We start from the raw sequence: 14,411 nt of genomic DNA, 5'->3' as shown, positions 1-14,411 counted from the left end.
ACAGATCAGATGTTGAGAAAAATATCTCAATCAAGAAACTCGGGCATGGTAAACATTTGGAAGTAGTTTGAGACAAAATAAAAATTGTTTAAAAACAAAAAATAGCATTGGGCTGTGTTGCTAGAATCTGCTACAACTGTACTCTTAATAAACAAATAAAAAATAAGATTAGCCTTTGGAAAACAAAGTGAATGTTTTAACCCTAATAGTTTGACCCGTGACCCCCCAACGAGGAAACATTAAAATGAAAACTGCTCCTTCCCACCTCCTTAAGTGCACAGTAGAAATCTACACAAGCTGTAAAAAAAACAAGAGAGTAAGACTTGCATTTGAAAGAGAAAGAGAAAAATGGCAGAAGTGAGTAAACCATCCATTTCTTGACATGCAGAAACACAAGGGATCACATCACAGACGCGGGTATTTTAGAACATGACAGTTTTAATGAAAGAAAGTTACGTTCCTTTCCATCTTCTATTTGAACATCAAGTGTCCCACTAGGATTTGGATTTGTCACTCACGTTTAGATTGATGGTGAACGGGAATTAAAAGCAGTGAAGTTGACTCAGGAGAACAACTGAGGAAACCCGAATTGTTTTGGTCTTGCTTGCAGTATGCTTGCGCTCTCTATATAATTCCCCAATTCACACTCAAACCAAAGACAAAGAGGCGCAACGGAACAGAGTATTTGTCATGAAAGCCAAACATTGCAGACCCTATACCCTCGCTTAAGTTAAGAAGACACTTTCAAAATTAAACTGCGTTTACAGGAACATTCAATGCTCACCTTTTTTGGAAGTATGCAAACATCCTAAAGAACATTTCATCAGAGGTTGAGTATTATATTTAATATCAAGTAACACAATGCCGCCATAGAAATTTTGGCACAGGCACATCAAACACAGAGTAACTGACCTCACTTAAATCACACGTTAATAAATTACCACAATCACATTAAGGACGGACTCACTCGTTGTTTACGGAATTAGGCCAACTAACTGAGCAGCTTGCGAGCATGCTTAAAAAAAAAATAGAAGAAAAGCGCTAAACGAGTTGTACTTCCGCACAACTTGCAAATTGAAATCGGGGAATCGCATGACAAAACCCAAACTGGATCATCCCATCTAATCAATGAAATAAACGCTTTTTTCCAGAGCAATGCAAAGCAAATCATTGAAAGGGCTCATTCCGCTGCATAAGTGAATATAGAGTCAGTGGCTGTGGTAGAAGAGTGAGAACAGCGAATTGCCGCACTACTCCAGGTCGTCCACATCCTCAGTTGCGATGGTGCTGGTTTGCTCTGACGTCACACCTACAAAACAAGACAAAAACAGCACGTCTGGCAAGTTGCCGCGAACCAAACTCACGATAAAGTGGCCAAGATTAATATCACACTTGAGGTGTCATCATCGTTGGGAGACTTCTTTTTGTCCTCCACGTAGCCATGACTCAGCAGCTTGGACATGCTGACAGGGGTCGCTTTTTTGACGTGTGACCTACGGAAAGACAAAATTAAGAATTTTTTTCATCTTACCATTTACAAAACAGACGTCAAACTTAAGGTTTGGGAGCCCGCCATATCATTTGGTGTAGTAATTAATACACTTCTACTACATGTACCTCAATAAAATAAAATAAGAAATCTGTAGTGCAGAATCAAAGATTGAGATTGTTTACTGTTTTTTTTATCCTTTTGCAAAAATTAATAAAAGGAGAGCATTTAGAGCCTTTTAAATTAAAAAAATAATTAGAGCCTATTTACTCCTTTTTCCTATTTTTTTAAATTTTTATTCATTCATTTTCTGTAGCATTTATCCTCACAAAGGTCGAAAGGAGTGCTGGAGCCAACCCCATGCACAAAACAAAATAGACAAACAAAAAGATGTTCTCACATTCTCTTATACTTGCTCACAGAAAGCCCCTCCAACTGAACGGCGGCACCATCGGGGGACATCTGCAGAAGGGAAACATGAGCCAGGTTATCGAGCGACTATTTCACTGACGGCAATGATGGAAAAACATTTGCGAGTGGACCGCGAATGAGAAAGTGACAGACTGCAAATGGGTATGAATGGGACACATCATTTGTCATGCAGCAAACTGAAAAAAATGAAATGATAATATATATAAAAAGAAAAACAAACAAAAATAATAATAAAACAGAAGGCAATGGGGTAAAGATGTAACTTGGGGGAAAAAAACAACCACGGGAACTCTTGACATCTTCACCTTATCGTTATCATGAGTATATCTATCAGTCTCTCTTTCCCAGGACGAACTGTTATCAGTGCCAAACGGTGCAAGCAAAGGTTGCCTGCCGGCTTTCCCCTGGCTGTTGGGAGATGTTGCTTTGCTGCTGCTGTAAGTACAAAACCACCGTGACAAACCGTGAGCCGCTCATCGCATTCCACGGCTCGGAAATGTCGGCAATGAGCATAGCGGCAATACGTTCCCAGGGTTTTACGATCATTTCGAGCAGACTGACGCGCCGGACTGCCATTTAAGAATGCCCCATAACACTTGAAGATACGTATATCTTAATAACCAACAATAAAGACTCACATAAATCCAACCTATTTACAGTCATCGCAGGAAGACAAGATGTTTATTCACCCGTTTGAGTCGTCACCTCCGAGCCAGTTATTCGGGCTGTGGTCCGTCTTGGGATTGTGGTCCACGTCATCTTCGTGGCTCAACAGACCTGCGGCATAGAAAGGATCCTCTTTAAAATTAAATATGATGTTAAGTGGGAGAGCATAGTCACGGAATAATGACTACCTTTATGACCGCCTTGCTTCGCGAGCTTGACGTAGTCCGAGTCGGACTCGAAGATGCCGACCCTCCGTCCGGTCGTCCTCTCTGCTGGTGGGTTTTCGCCAGCAACTTGGGACAGACCGGGGATTTGAGAGGTTGGTCCTGTCACCCCACTGGCTGCCGCTCCTGGCTTTATGCCTGAAATCAATTGATGATATCTATGTGATGAACCATTAACCTTTTCAATGGACAACGGTCACTACAGTGAACATTTATTTTGAAGTTGTCATTAGCTGAATCAGTCATTACCAATCCAGTCACAAAGTGTTGTGGTAGTTTGTAAAACAAGGACATTTATATTGAAAACACCTATTGACTGCAATAGAAATCCAATCTATTTCAACTGCTGAAAAGCAATAAACATCTTTTTCCGTCAATGGCAGTCAAAGAGTTAAGATAGGGGAGGTCACGAGAGATTTGTATAGCGTTACAGTTGTGGACAAAAGTTTACATACACTTGTGAAGAACATAATGTCATGGCTCTCTTGAGTTTCCAGTTATTTCTACAACTCTGATTTTTCTCTGATAGAGTGATTGGAACAGATACTTCTTTGTCACAAAAACATTCATGAAGTTTGGTTCTTTTATGACTTTATTATGGGTTAACAGAAAAAGTGATCAAATCTGCTGGGTCAAAAATATACATACAGCAACACAAATTAGCAATTTTGGTGATTTAGAAAGTTGTGTCAGTGAAATGAGCTTCATAGCATGGCCTCTTAACTTCTTGTGAGTGATTATGAGTGACTACAGCTGGTGACTTCTTTGAGGCAATTTAAATAGGGCTCATTGGATGCAAACGCCCACAAACGCTACAATGGGAAAGTCAAAGGAGCTCAGCATGGATCTGAAAAAGCGAATCCTTGACTTGAACAAGTCAGGAAAGTCACTTGGAGCCATTTCAAAGCAGCTGCAGGTCCCAAGAGCAACAGTGCAAACAATTGTTTGAAAGTATAAAGTGCATGGCACTGTTTTGTCACTGCCACGATCAGGAAGAAAACGCAAGCTATCACCTGCTGCTGGGAGAAAATTGGTCAGGAGGCTGAAGATTCAACCGAAAATAACCAAAAAGCAGATCTGCCGAGATTTAGAAGCTGCTGGAACACAGGTGTCAGTGTCCACAGTCATGCATGTTTTGCATCTCCATGGACTGAGAGGCTGCCGTGCAAGAAGGAAGCCCTTGCTCCAAAAGCAGCACCTTAAGGCTCGACTGAAGTTTGCGGCTGATCACATGGACAAAGATAAGACCTTCTGGAGGAAAGTTCTGTGGTCAGACGAAACAAAAATCGAGCTGTTTGGCCACAATGCCCAGCAATATGTTTGGAGGAGAAAAGGTGAAGCCTTTAACCCCAAGTAAACCATGCCTACCGTCAAGCAAGGTGATGGTGGTATTATGCTGTGGGGCTGTTTTTGCTGCCAATGGAACTGGTGCTTCACAGAGAGTAAATGGGATAATGAAGACGGAGGATTACCTTCAAATTCTTCAAAATAACCTAAAGTCATCAGCCCGAAGATTGGGTCTTGGGCGCAGTTGGGTGTTCCAACAGGACAATGACCCCAAACACACATCAAAAGTGGTAATGGAACGGCTAAATCAGGCTAGAATTAAGGTTTTCGAATGGCCTTCCCAGAGTCCTGACTTAAACCCCATTGAAAACTTGTGGACAATGCTAAAGAAACAAGTCCATGTCAGAAAGCCATCAAATTTAACTGAACTACACCAATTCCGTCAAGAGGAGTGGTCAAAGATTCAACCAGAAGCTTGTGGATGGCTACCAAAAGTGCCTAATTGAAGTGAAAATGGCCAAGGGACATGTTACCAAATATTAGCGCTGGTGTATGTATATTTTTGACCCAGCAGATTTGATCACTTTTTTCTGATCACCCATAATAGTCATAAAAGAACCAAACTTCATGAATGTTTTTGTGTGACAAAGAAGTATCTGTTCCAATCACTCTCTCAGACAAAAATCAGAGTTGTAAAAATAAATGGAAACTCAAGAGAGCCATGACATTATGTTCTTCACAAGTGTATATAAACTTTTGACCACAACTGTACATGCAGGTAACTGTAATACCATAATTGGATATCAAACAGAGGCCACAAAATATTGTCTCGTGGGTTGACACCCTTGTTCTATAGGCATGTAATAAAACATTGTTATTTAAAAAAAAATCATAATTCATGCATGAAAAGGTTAATGCTAATGCTTGTATTAATTTGCATTATTACCTCCGGGCTTGGTTCTCCGATGATTGGGCACAACAGCACTCATCATGAAATAAATCTACGTACAAATGAGATTTTCAGAGTTAAAATTTTTGGGTTTAAAAAAAAAAACACGTAAAACGTTTATATTGTTTAAGGATTATGCAACACGCACCCCCTGTCGGCGATGGCGTAAACTGAGACAAGAGGGCGTTCATCCTTAATACAACTGTACGTACTAACACGACTGTATTAAACGAGCTCGCAAAACCTTTGATTGATACAGGAAAGAAAGACTAACATTTAGAACGTAATCTATGTTTACAAGCATATTAAAAACAGCGAATGTGTATTAACATTACATGACATCATGCCGGTGAGCCAAATGTATGCTCATTTAAATTCCACAGGATTCAAATGCAGGGAAAAGAAACGATCCGAAGAAATGCAATCGAACAACAACAGTCACAGACCCTAACGATAGATCACATTATTAGTAACAGTAACTACAACATGTAACAGTTTAATTTTCTGTAATAAATTTGAATGTGTAACAATGCGTTGCTAACACGTTCAGTAGCCTAGCAGAGCAGCTCGCCCGACATCGCAAAAAACAAACAAAAAACTAAACACGCGTACAGTCAATAATTTTACGACTGGTTGGGCGATTTTACATATTTCAAATTGTTACAATTTACTGGAATAAAATTGCGATGCTTGGAGCAATTTACCGTCTGTGCCTTCTTATTCTGCAAATTGTGTAAAGGGAAGAGCGTAGAAGAAGAAGAAGCTACTTCTTGTCTTCAGCAGCCCGCTTCCGTTTCAAATTAAAATCCACTATTCAAAAATCATGTATGGTTTTATTTTTTTACCGGGTCACTTCGAACGTCTATCGCCGCCAATGGTAGTGTGTATGTGTATGTGTATATATATATATATATATATATATATATATATATATATATATATATATATATATATATATATATATATATATATATATATATATATATATATATATATATATATATATATATATGTATATATATATATATATGTATATATATATATATATATATATATGTATATATATAAATATTTCACAGACTTATATTTTGTATTTTGTCCATGAATACTTATCAAATAATTCAAAATTGTCTGTCAGCTTCCTTTCATTGCTTTTCCCCTGGTTGCGCTGCTTCTAGATGTCTCATCTCATCTCATTTTCTGAACCACTTTATCCTCATTAGGGTTGCGGGGGGTGCTGGAACCAATCCCAGCTGCAGAGGCGGGGGACACCCTGAATCGGTGGCCAGCCGACAAGGAGACGGATAACCATGCACACTCACACCCATACCTAGGGGCAATTTGGATTGTCCAAGCAGCCTACCATGCATGTTTTTGGAATGTGGGAGGAAACCGGAGTACCCGTAGGAAACCCACACAGGCCCAGCGAGAACATGCAAACTTAATTTATAAAATGTTGGACTTGGTGTATAGGTCCCCTGATTTTTTTTTCTTTTTCTTCCAGAATTCCAACACAAAGAGGATTTTTCATCGATTTACCGATGGACGATCGCACTGCTCCATTTTTAATTGCTTTACGGCCTAAGTGAACTTTTCGATACCGACTTAGAATTTGAGGGAAAATTAAATGTTCTTGAATTGTACACATGCTTTATTCATTTACCTAGCAAAAGAATGCAACTAACATGACAAGTTAAAAGTTTTTATTAACAGGAAAACACTTTAGCACACTTATGAGTTGGTATCATACATAAGGTTTGATTGGTGTGGCCAGTCTTTTCTTCACCTGCAGGCATAAAATAACAGATTTAAAAAATGACTTAGAATTAAATCTTAATTCTTATTAATTATTATTAATTAAAATAGACGAATAAAAGAAGAAAAAAAAAACTTTAAAAAAATAATGAAAGCTGATCCAATATTAAATGAAGTTTCTAATCTTTTACAAGGTTTGACTAAAATATCCTTACCTTAAAAGTCTGATGCCTCACTTTGCCAGAGAGTTGTGGACTTTACCTATATAAGAGGGGGGAAGTAACAATGCAGGGCAACTTATGATTAGTGAAACCTCACCATGGTTATATAATTCATAAAATAGATCAGATATTACATCATTGAGTTACACAAGATTAGAATGATGTATACTTTATTCTTTTTAATTGACTTTCTTTTCTGAAGTTTTCTAAGATTGGAAATACTGTGTTCTTCAATAACGACACATAATTCTATAGTTGCGCTTGCCTTTATTTAAGGAGTCATGAAGTTGCAAGAATGACTCTGAACCCTGTAGTATTAAGATACTTTTCAGATTCAAAGCCTATATCTAAAACATCTTGATGATGGTGTAAAATATTTGCAGTCACAATGGCTATGTTGTGCCATGCAGAATAGGTTAAATAAAGCAATGGTGTATAATTGGACTCAGTGTATCTTTCACAGCCCCACCGTCAGATGTCTTTGGTGCAGTCTGGGCAGAAGATGTCATTGTTGCATGTCAGGAACCCTTGGCCCACCAGTGACACGCAGCATTTTCTGCAGTTGAAGCAGTCATTATGCCATTGGCGCTCATTGAACGAGATGTACTTGCTGCCTCCGAGACCTGCGACAAAATTAAATTTGTCAGATATATGAGCATGACAACAACGCCTGATCCAAATAATGTAATAACGTTGTAATCCAATATTGTTAAAGAAAAGCATGTGGGCGGATGTCACAAGACTATTCAACAATGCACCAATCAGCTGATGGAAACAGTGTCAGTATATGTATTTCTTAAAAACTATTGTTATTAGTATTTGTTGTTATGATTAGGGAAGTCACCGATCGGAAATCGGGCCCGATCAAGTCATTATCAGAGGATTGGAATTGGGTAAAACAAATATTGGGTTTGCCAAATGTTTTCGTTTACATTTTTAAGTATTAACTCAGCTTACATTGACGGGGAGAGACATCCAATACATTTTGACTGGGAGGGGTGGGTGGCAGCAACCAAAATATCTTAGCCCCCCTCATCCATTTTTTTATTTTTTTAACCGCTTATCCTCACAAGAGTCGCGGGTGGTGCTGGAGCCTATCCCAGCTAACTATGGGCACCAGGCGTGGGACACGTTGAATAGGTGGCCGGCCAATTGCAGGGCACAAGGAGAGTCTAACCTAGGGGGCAGTTAGATATGTATATATACTATATCTTTATATATCTACTCCCCATCCTTAATACATTTTCTCGGTTTTGGCAGATTCTGAAAATCAGGTGACTGGGACTCACATGCAAAAATTGTGTGCGTGATCTGGACATCTGTAGTTATTACACATTCAAATGAAAAGGACTCATTCACCATTGATAGGGGTGGTGCAGTAGGTACACTTTTTGGAAAACAAGTTGCAGAAACAATCGAAGCAGTAGGCAAGATCATCTCGCGAAGTGAAACGGCGGCCAGCTAGTTGCTGCTTGCATCCGCTGCAAACAAAGCATTCTTTGTGCCAGGGCTGGTCATGGTAATTGATCCCTCCGGTGGTGATGGGCTGTAGTATAACCACAGCACACAGTGAACATGTCTTCTTTTTTCATACAGCTATTACAGTGCTAAATTGCAGTAGACAATGACAAGTTCTACCTTCATACAATGAATGCACTGCAGGGCAAAGTTAATCTCATAGCAGCTCAGACAGTAGTTGTTGGCATCCTTCTGGACAAAGTTCCTCATCCCAATGGGCTCTTGGCAAAGTTTGCAAATGAAGCAATTCTCATGCCAACTGGTGCCTTTATGCTCCATCTTCTTAGAACCTTGGAATGGAGTAAATTAAGCAAAGAATCTGAGAGAGTGAACTTGAGAAGTTAACCATCGTAAATTCAGGATGAGATTTAACAATTTCCCAGCTGAGATGTTGGAGCAGTCAATGGTCTAAAAGACCTCATTTTAAACAAATGAAAGTTCCATCATTGTTTCTTAAATGGCAAGTTTTCGAGGTTTACTATGAACAAAAGGTTTCTTCTATCACTCTTTAATTGGATTGTTAAAAAGCTCCTGTTTTTGTCTCACCATTTTAAATGCAAACCTTTTGCTTGAGGTTAAAAAACAGTAAAGAGTTCTCACTCACCTGGCGCTATAACCCTCAGGCATGCATGGCACTTGGCTGAGAACTCATCAGAGTAGCAGGCTGAGCACAACAACAAGTCATCCCGAGGGGCAAAAGGCTCATCCACCAGAGAGCGATTGCACCGGGTGCAGACGAAGCATTCGCCGTGCCAGTGCTGGTTTTTGAACGACACGTCCTGACAGAAGCGTGGGCGTATAGAAGATGGTGTTGAATACATTGGCTGACTCTGAAGCTGCATTATGAGAATTGTACCTTGCTTTTGCAGTCAATGAGCTGCCCGCAGGCCATGCACTCGTTGCAGTACAGCGTCTCATAGCATTTAATGCAGTGTGGAAGTTTGTCCTTCAGGATGAATTTCTGCCCGTAAAGGGAGTCGTTACACTCGTTACAGGTGCACGGTTCCGCCATCTGAGTGGAAATGTTGGTTAAAATTCAGGTACGGCAAATTCGTCATTAATGATACGGTGGGCTTTGCTCAAAAAGAAATGTCACACACAAAACTATTCTTTTTTTAATTTGCAGGCCTTCAATTCTGTAACTTTTTTTTTTACAGAAGAGACACTGTACACTGACTAACTCGCTTCAAACTGACTGAGTGTGCTTATTATCGCATACTGATCAAATCAGAGAGAAACAAAATGGAATTGGGAAATTCAACCTGGGATGTCTACAAACAATAGGTCCTCAGAAAAGCACAGTCCATATTTAGCGATGAGAATTGAGTCAGAAAAAAGGTCAAAAGGCATTCAAATTTGGTCCTGTTCTCCTGGGTATTTTAACTTATGCAGCATACAGAACTAATAATATAGCGCCTCATCATATCCCTTCCTCTATTGCAGAGCAAAGCTAGTTAAAATCTAAAAGAGGTCATACCTGTTGGCAGCTGGAGTGGAGGCGTCTGAAAGACTTGGGAGCAGGCTGATTCTACTCTGTGAGAGTCAAGGGGCCAGGCCAGTGGTTGACAAAAATATTTTAATTGAAGTCAACTGTTTTTTCATTAAAAAGCACAAGAGCTCGGGAAATTATTCCGATTTTTTCAAAAATCAAATTGTCATGAGGAGTTAGTTCCCCTGCCAAACACTGTTATGGGACCACCCTGCTTAACTCAATTTCAAAATCTAGACAAGACATGTTTACAAAATATAACAGAACTTTGATGTTTGTCCATGTGCAAGTGGGCGGTTGTCACAAGGGTATGCAACAAAGGCTACAATATGTGGCTAAATGCCGTGCATTCACTGCTCCCATTACACAGAAATATGCTTTTTGGCATCTTTACATAGTTAGATTTCATTTTGTTACGTGCACAAACTTGGATCAAGTCAATTTGGCTAATGTCTCAAGATAGCATTTGGAATTCTTTGGTAAAAAGACAAACACAAGAAAAGGCATGGTTATAAAAATAATAATAATAATAAGGGCCAAAAAGGCTATGTTAATGTGCAATTTCTTAACTGCCAATTCATACAAATAGATTGTATTGTTCTTCCATCCAATTATTTTCTTGTACAGCTCAGGAAAAACTAAGAGACCAGAAATACAATGGACTTTTGGGCGAGTATACTTTGATAGTTTATCTTCTGTACAAAAATGATCTGATTTCTAAGTGTTGTTGTTAGTCAGTCAATAAAACATACATTTAACCAAAATGTATACATATAGCAGAACGGATTATTCTGCAGTGGCCTCAATTCTTTCAAGAGCAGTACTTTTAAATCTTCACAAGAACCACATGAAACTATTGTTTCACATTTCCGATCATTTCGTGTAGCACCGTCTAAATTACTTACAATGTAAAACAAACAAACAAAAAAGTCACAAGCAGGTTTTTGATGGTGGGCTTGTGTAGCGCAAGGTGTTTAAAGCGCTCTGACATTCTCTCCATGGCACATGAGGGTTTATCTCCTGCTATGGCCAACGTAGGTGTTCTCCACGCACAGCACAACGTATGAACTGGAGCAGCTGCTGGGAGTCTGCTGGAGTAGACTGCCACTCTGCAGCGGGGACGCCTTGCCAGAGAGGACGTGGCTGCTCATTCGCCACGACTCACAGAAACCGTCAACCTGACGCTGACCGTTGGATGCGGAACCGTGCCACAACATCTTCTCGGGCCTACGAAAACCACATTATTCTTAGTTGGTTTTATTCAGCCATATCAGAATTATATTACCCGATTTATGCATTCAAAGAAAATCATGTGAATGTGTTCATCATTAGAACATCTAATTGTGTCTGCGTGTCAGCATGATTTGAGATGACTTTTTGCTGTGAACTAGTAGCACTAGACAGTAATGTTATCCCACCCATACTGGACAGTTGCTACTGTTCTTTGTTTTGAAGTCCCTGCGTTGTTGCTTCTGAACATACTGAATGTCTTCTTTGTGGCTAAACAGCTTCATCTTTGTCCTGACTAACTGTAAAATGTTTTTCTCCACATGACATTTGGCGTGCTTGCATGGACAGCTGCAAAACCGATTGAGCCATGAAGGTGTCAATTTCTCGGACAATTGTTTTATTCCTTTGTTGCCCCCTTCTTAAATTCCATGGCAACATGTGCTGGGTAAACATGGTTCACTACGGACAGCACCATTGCTGTTCCGGAAATTTCTACTTTGATAATAAACATCTAAAGTGGCTGTTCCTGAACTTTAGAATTGCCTTTATTTAGAGACTTTGGTTCTTCCTTCAGGCCATGGTAAAGTCTTGCCACATCCCAAAAACATACTGATTGGATGGTTGAAACTGATGACATTGTTTTCAGCAGTTGTTGATAAACATTTCCAAAATCTGTTCCCAATTTGTGTTAATAAACTCTTCTCTTTAGGGTCATGATAGAATTCTATCACCTTGCCAATTTTTGTGAATTTTGGTAAACCCAATAAGTGCAGTTAAACAAATCATTTGCTTGATGGCAAAAATAAGTATGTATTCCATCACAGAATCGGACTGTTCACCATACATGGAAAAAATCTGATGCATGCCTGTTATGGGCAAAGAAATTGGAATTCTGCAGTGTGCGTGAAAGCCCAAAAGTCTGGCAACCACAGTTAATCAGTGATTAATTCCAGGAGGTAACCCAGGGCATTTGGAAGAGGCTTTAGCTACCCTACGATCCTGAACAGGACAATTAAATGTTTGCAAGTATACCCTAATCATCGTTAAAAAACAAAAAACACTAGCCAACTGCTAAAGTGTATGATGGCTGGACATACCATGTGCTATCATGTAGGACATCTTTCCCATCAAAGGAGTATATCGGGACATTCTCCTTGATTATGCCACCATTAAAAATTGAATCCCAGTTGTCAAACAAAACCTCATCCTGTAAAGACAAAACAAGATCATTAATATAACAAGAATATAGCAACATTTTGTGTGCTAGATCTCCTGTACCTTCAAGTTTACGATTGGCATATGATCTCTATCCGATTTGCGCACAATGCTGTGGAGATCTTGAAGTTTTGAGGACAAGAAAGCCCGGAACGTTCCCTTCATTCCGATGCTTTGGGCCTGCGTGAAACACAGGAAGTCGGCACCCCGAATGCCTCGCATGGATCCTGACTGCGGCTGGTTCAAGGCGATAATGTGGAGCTGGAGAAGGCCCAAAACGCATTGTTACTGCTTGTATGATGCAACTGCTCAACTGCAGCTAATAATCAACAGCTTCTCTCACCCCGGGACCAGAACTGTGATGGTGGATTGGCGTTTGGGCCACAGGTCGAGGGGGCCTTCGCTGAGGGGTGACACCGTAGTAAGGTGGGTTTTCGTGTGCTGGGTAGACCGGATAACGACCGTCTGGGTAATTCACCCGGTCTGTATAACTGGGGTATCTGGGGTCTGTTGGGGATGGGTATCGTGGATCTGGCTGAGCTGTATGTCGATTGTCAGGGTAGTATCTGGTATCAGGCGGGCTTCGGTTTCTTTCATCAGTGTTTGTTTGGTATGGAAAGTATGGTTGGTATGTGTGATGTTGGTCAGGTTGGGCGTAACGGTCCTGATGAACTTGGTCTGGCCTCTCCGCTTGGCCGTGGGAGTTATTGTTATGGTGTGGTGGGTATGGGACCACCGGTGGAGGCTCCACCGCTGCAACCTCATTAGCCTGTAAATAATGGCTTTTGTATATTCAAATGAAAATGTATTTGAAGGATAAAAACTGCATGAAAAACACTTACGTCTTCTCTTGGCAATGGGATATAGCCCCCAAGCTGAAAAACAAAATGGATACAAAGTTCATGAAGAAGCTGCAGCTCAGATTCTTTTTTCTGAAAAAGAAAAACTATTTACCTGCACTTGTCGAACCCCGTCTCTAACTCGTAGGTAAAGGTCTGTCCGGTCAATGATGTAGACTAGCGAGCCCTCAGGTTGTCTTCTAGCAGTGGCAGTCATGATGTCATAGGATGGAAACACGGTCACCTACATGGAGGATTGGAGTTGTGAGAAGTCGTGACTAAACTGATTTTTATAGATTTCTCAGTTTATGTCAAACCAAAACCATTTTTGCAGACAGTGTGATTGCAACAAGAAACTTTGTTTTGTTGCATTAAATTTTCTTATTTTTGTACCTTAGAAGAGTGTCCTGGAAATCCAGGTGTTCCAGGTGGCCCTGGTGGTCCAGGAATACTGATAGCTATTTTTCAACAGACACAAGGTCAAATTATGTCTATGCCGATCAAAGATATTCACAAATATTCACCCAACTTACTATGTGTGCCCCTGTGAGGCCCTGAGAAGGAGGGGGTACCAGGGGATCCAGGTGGCCCTGGTGGTCCAGGTGGGCCATCATATCCTCTTCCTGGTGGACCAGCTGGGCCTTGTGGACCTGGTGGGCCAGTTATGGAGTCCCCTCTGGGGCCCTAATCAGACAAGAAGTATGATGCTAAAATAAATGTTATGAGTACAGTACAAATGCTTGTAAAGCTACACATTTGCTGCCATGGCAATAACCAGAAGGGATTAGTAGGAAGCTGTCTTCCTATTTTCTGTCTTAACAACCTAAAATGTGTCATGTTATTGATTAATAGCTTTGTTCTTAATTAACACAACATCATTCAAACCATATGAATAGGATCTCACAGGAGGGCCAGGGATTCCCGGCGTTCCAATTCCACTTCCTCCGTTGCGAGAGTCATAATATCCCCCACCTGGTTCTCCTTTCTCTCCTTTCAAGCCCGTTTCACCCCTCAACTCATTCTGGAGATAGAATGAGAGTGCAATTTCCAGTATTAATGTGCACAATCAGACTATGCAGTCAAGCGGAAGAGTCTTG

At 40.3% G+C, this 14,411-nt stretch overlaps 3 protein-coding genes across 6 annotated transcripts in view; all 3 read right to left on the bottom strand.

Annotated features, from left to right (window-relative positions):
- Window positions 1-418: 418 nt before the first annotated feature.
- Window positions 419-5,859, bottom strand: c1h7orf57 (chromosome 1 C7orf57 homolog). The gene is made up of 8 exons (XM_077615373.1): window positions 5,752-5,859; window positions 5,045-5,099; window positions 2,776-2,949; window positions 2,611-2,698; window positions 2,227-2,356; window positions 1,890-1,951; window positions 1,393-1,493; window positions 419-1,309 (listed from the first exon to the last, which is right to left on the bottom strand). Exons 2-8 carry the CDS (start codon window positions 5,088-5,090, stop codon window positions 1,251-1,253), a joined length of 660 nt encoding a protein of 219 aa, XP_077471499.1. The 5' UTR covers window positions 5,091-5,099; window positions 5,752-5,859; the 3' UTR covers window positions 419-1,250.
- Window positions 5,860-7,403: 1,544 nt separating this feature from the next.
- LOC144071128 (four and a half LIM domains protein 2-like) lies at window positions 7,404-10,063 on the bottom strand. Its single transcript, XM_077595982.1, has 6 exons — window positions 10,019-10,063; window positions 9,398-9,553; window positions 9,146-9,320; window positions 8,662-8,831; window positions 8,383-8,569; window positions 7,404-7,646 (listed from the first exon to the last, which is right to left on the bottom strand). Exons 2-6 carry the CDS (start codon window positions 9,551-9,553, stop codon window positions 7,495-7,497), a joined length of 840 nt encoding a protein of 279 aa, XP_077452108.1. The 5' UTR covers window positions 10,019-10,063; the 3' UTR covers window positions 7,404-7,494.
- Window positions 10,064-10,100: 37 nt separating this feature from the next.
- Window positions 10,101-14,411, bottom strand: part of LOC144083467 (collagen alpha-1(XVIII) chain-like) — a 28,861-nt gene continuing 24,550 nt past the window's right edge. For all 4 annotated transcript variants that reach the window (XM_077611385.1, XM_077611375.1, XM_077611359.1 and 1 more), the window contains 9 exons: window positions 14,219-14,335; window positions 13,848-13,998; window positions 13,708-13,772; window positions 13,430-13,558; window positions 13,318-13,350; window positions 12,819-13,244; window positions 12,539-12,736; window positions 12,358-12,467; window positions 10,101-11,257 (listed from right to left, as the gene is read on the bottom strand). In XM_077611385.1, coding sequence (XP_077467511.1) covers window positions 11,044-11,257; window positions 12,358-12,467; window positions 12,539-12,736; window positions 12,819-13,244; window positions 13,318-13,350; window positions 13,430-13,558; window positions 13,708-13,772; window positions 13,848-13,998; window positions 14,219-14,335 — 1,443 coding nt within the window. In that variant the 3' untranslated portion in view covers window positions 10,101-11,043. The remainder of the gene's footprint in view (window positions 11,258-12,357; window positions 12,468-12,538; window positions 12,737-12,818; window positions 13,245-13,317; window positions 13,351-13,429; window positions 13,559-13,707; window positions 13,773-13,847; window positions 13,999-14,218; window positions 14,336-14,411) is intronic.

The sequence above is a fragment of the Stigmatopora argus genome, chromosome 1 (genome assembly GCF_051989625.1).
Source record: "Stigmatopora argus isolate UIUO_Sarg chromosome 1, RoL_Sarg_1.0, whole genome shotgun sequence".
Classification (NCBI taxonomy): Eukaryota; Metazoa; Chordata; class Actinopteri; order Syngnathiformes; family Syngnathidae; genus Stigmatopora; species Stigmatopora argus.
The sequence above is the reverse complement of the archived record's forward strand: the minus strand, read 5'-3'. Positions and strand labels throughout refer to the sequence as shown.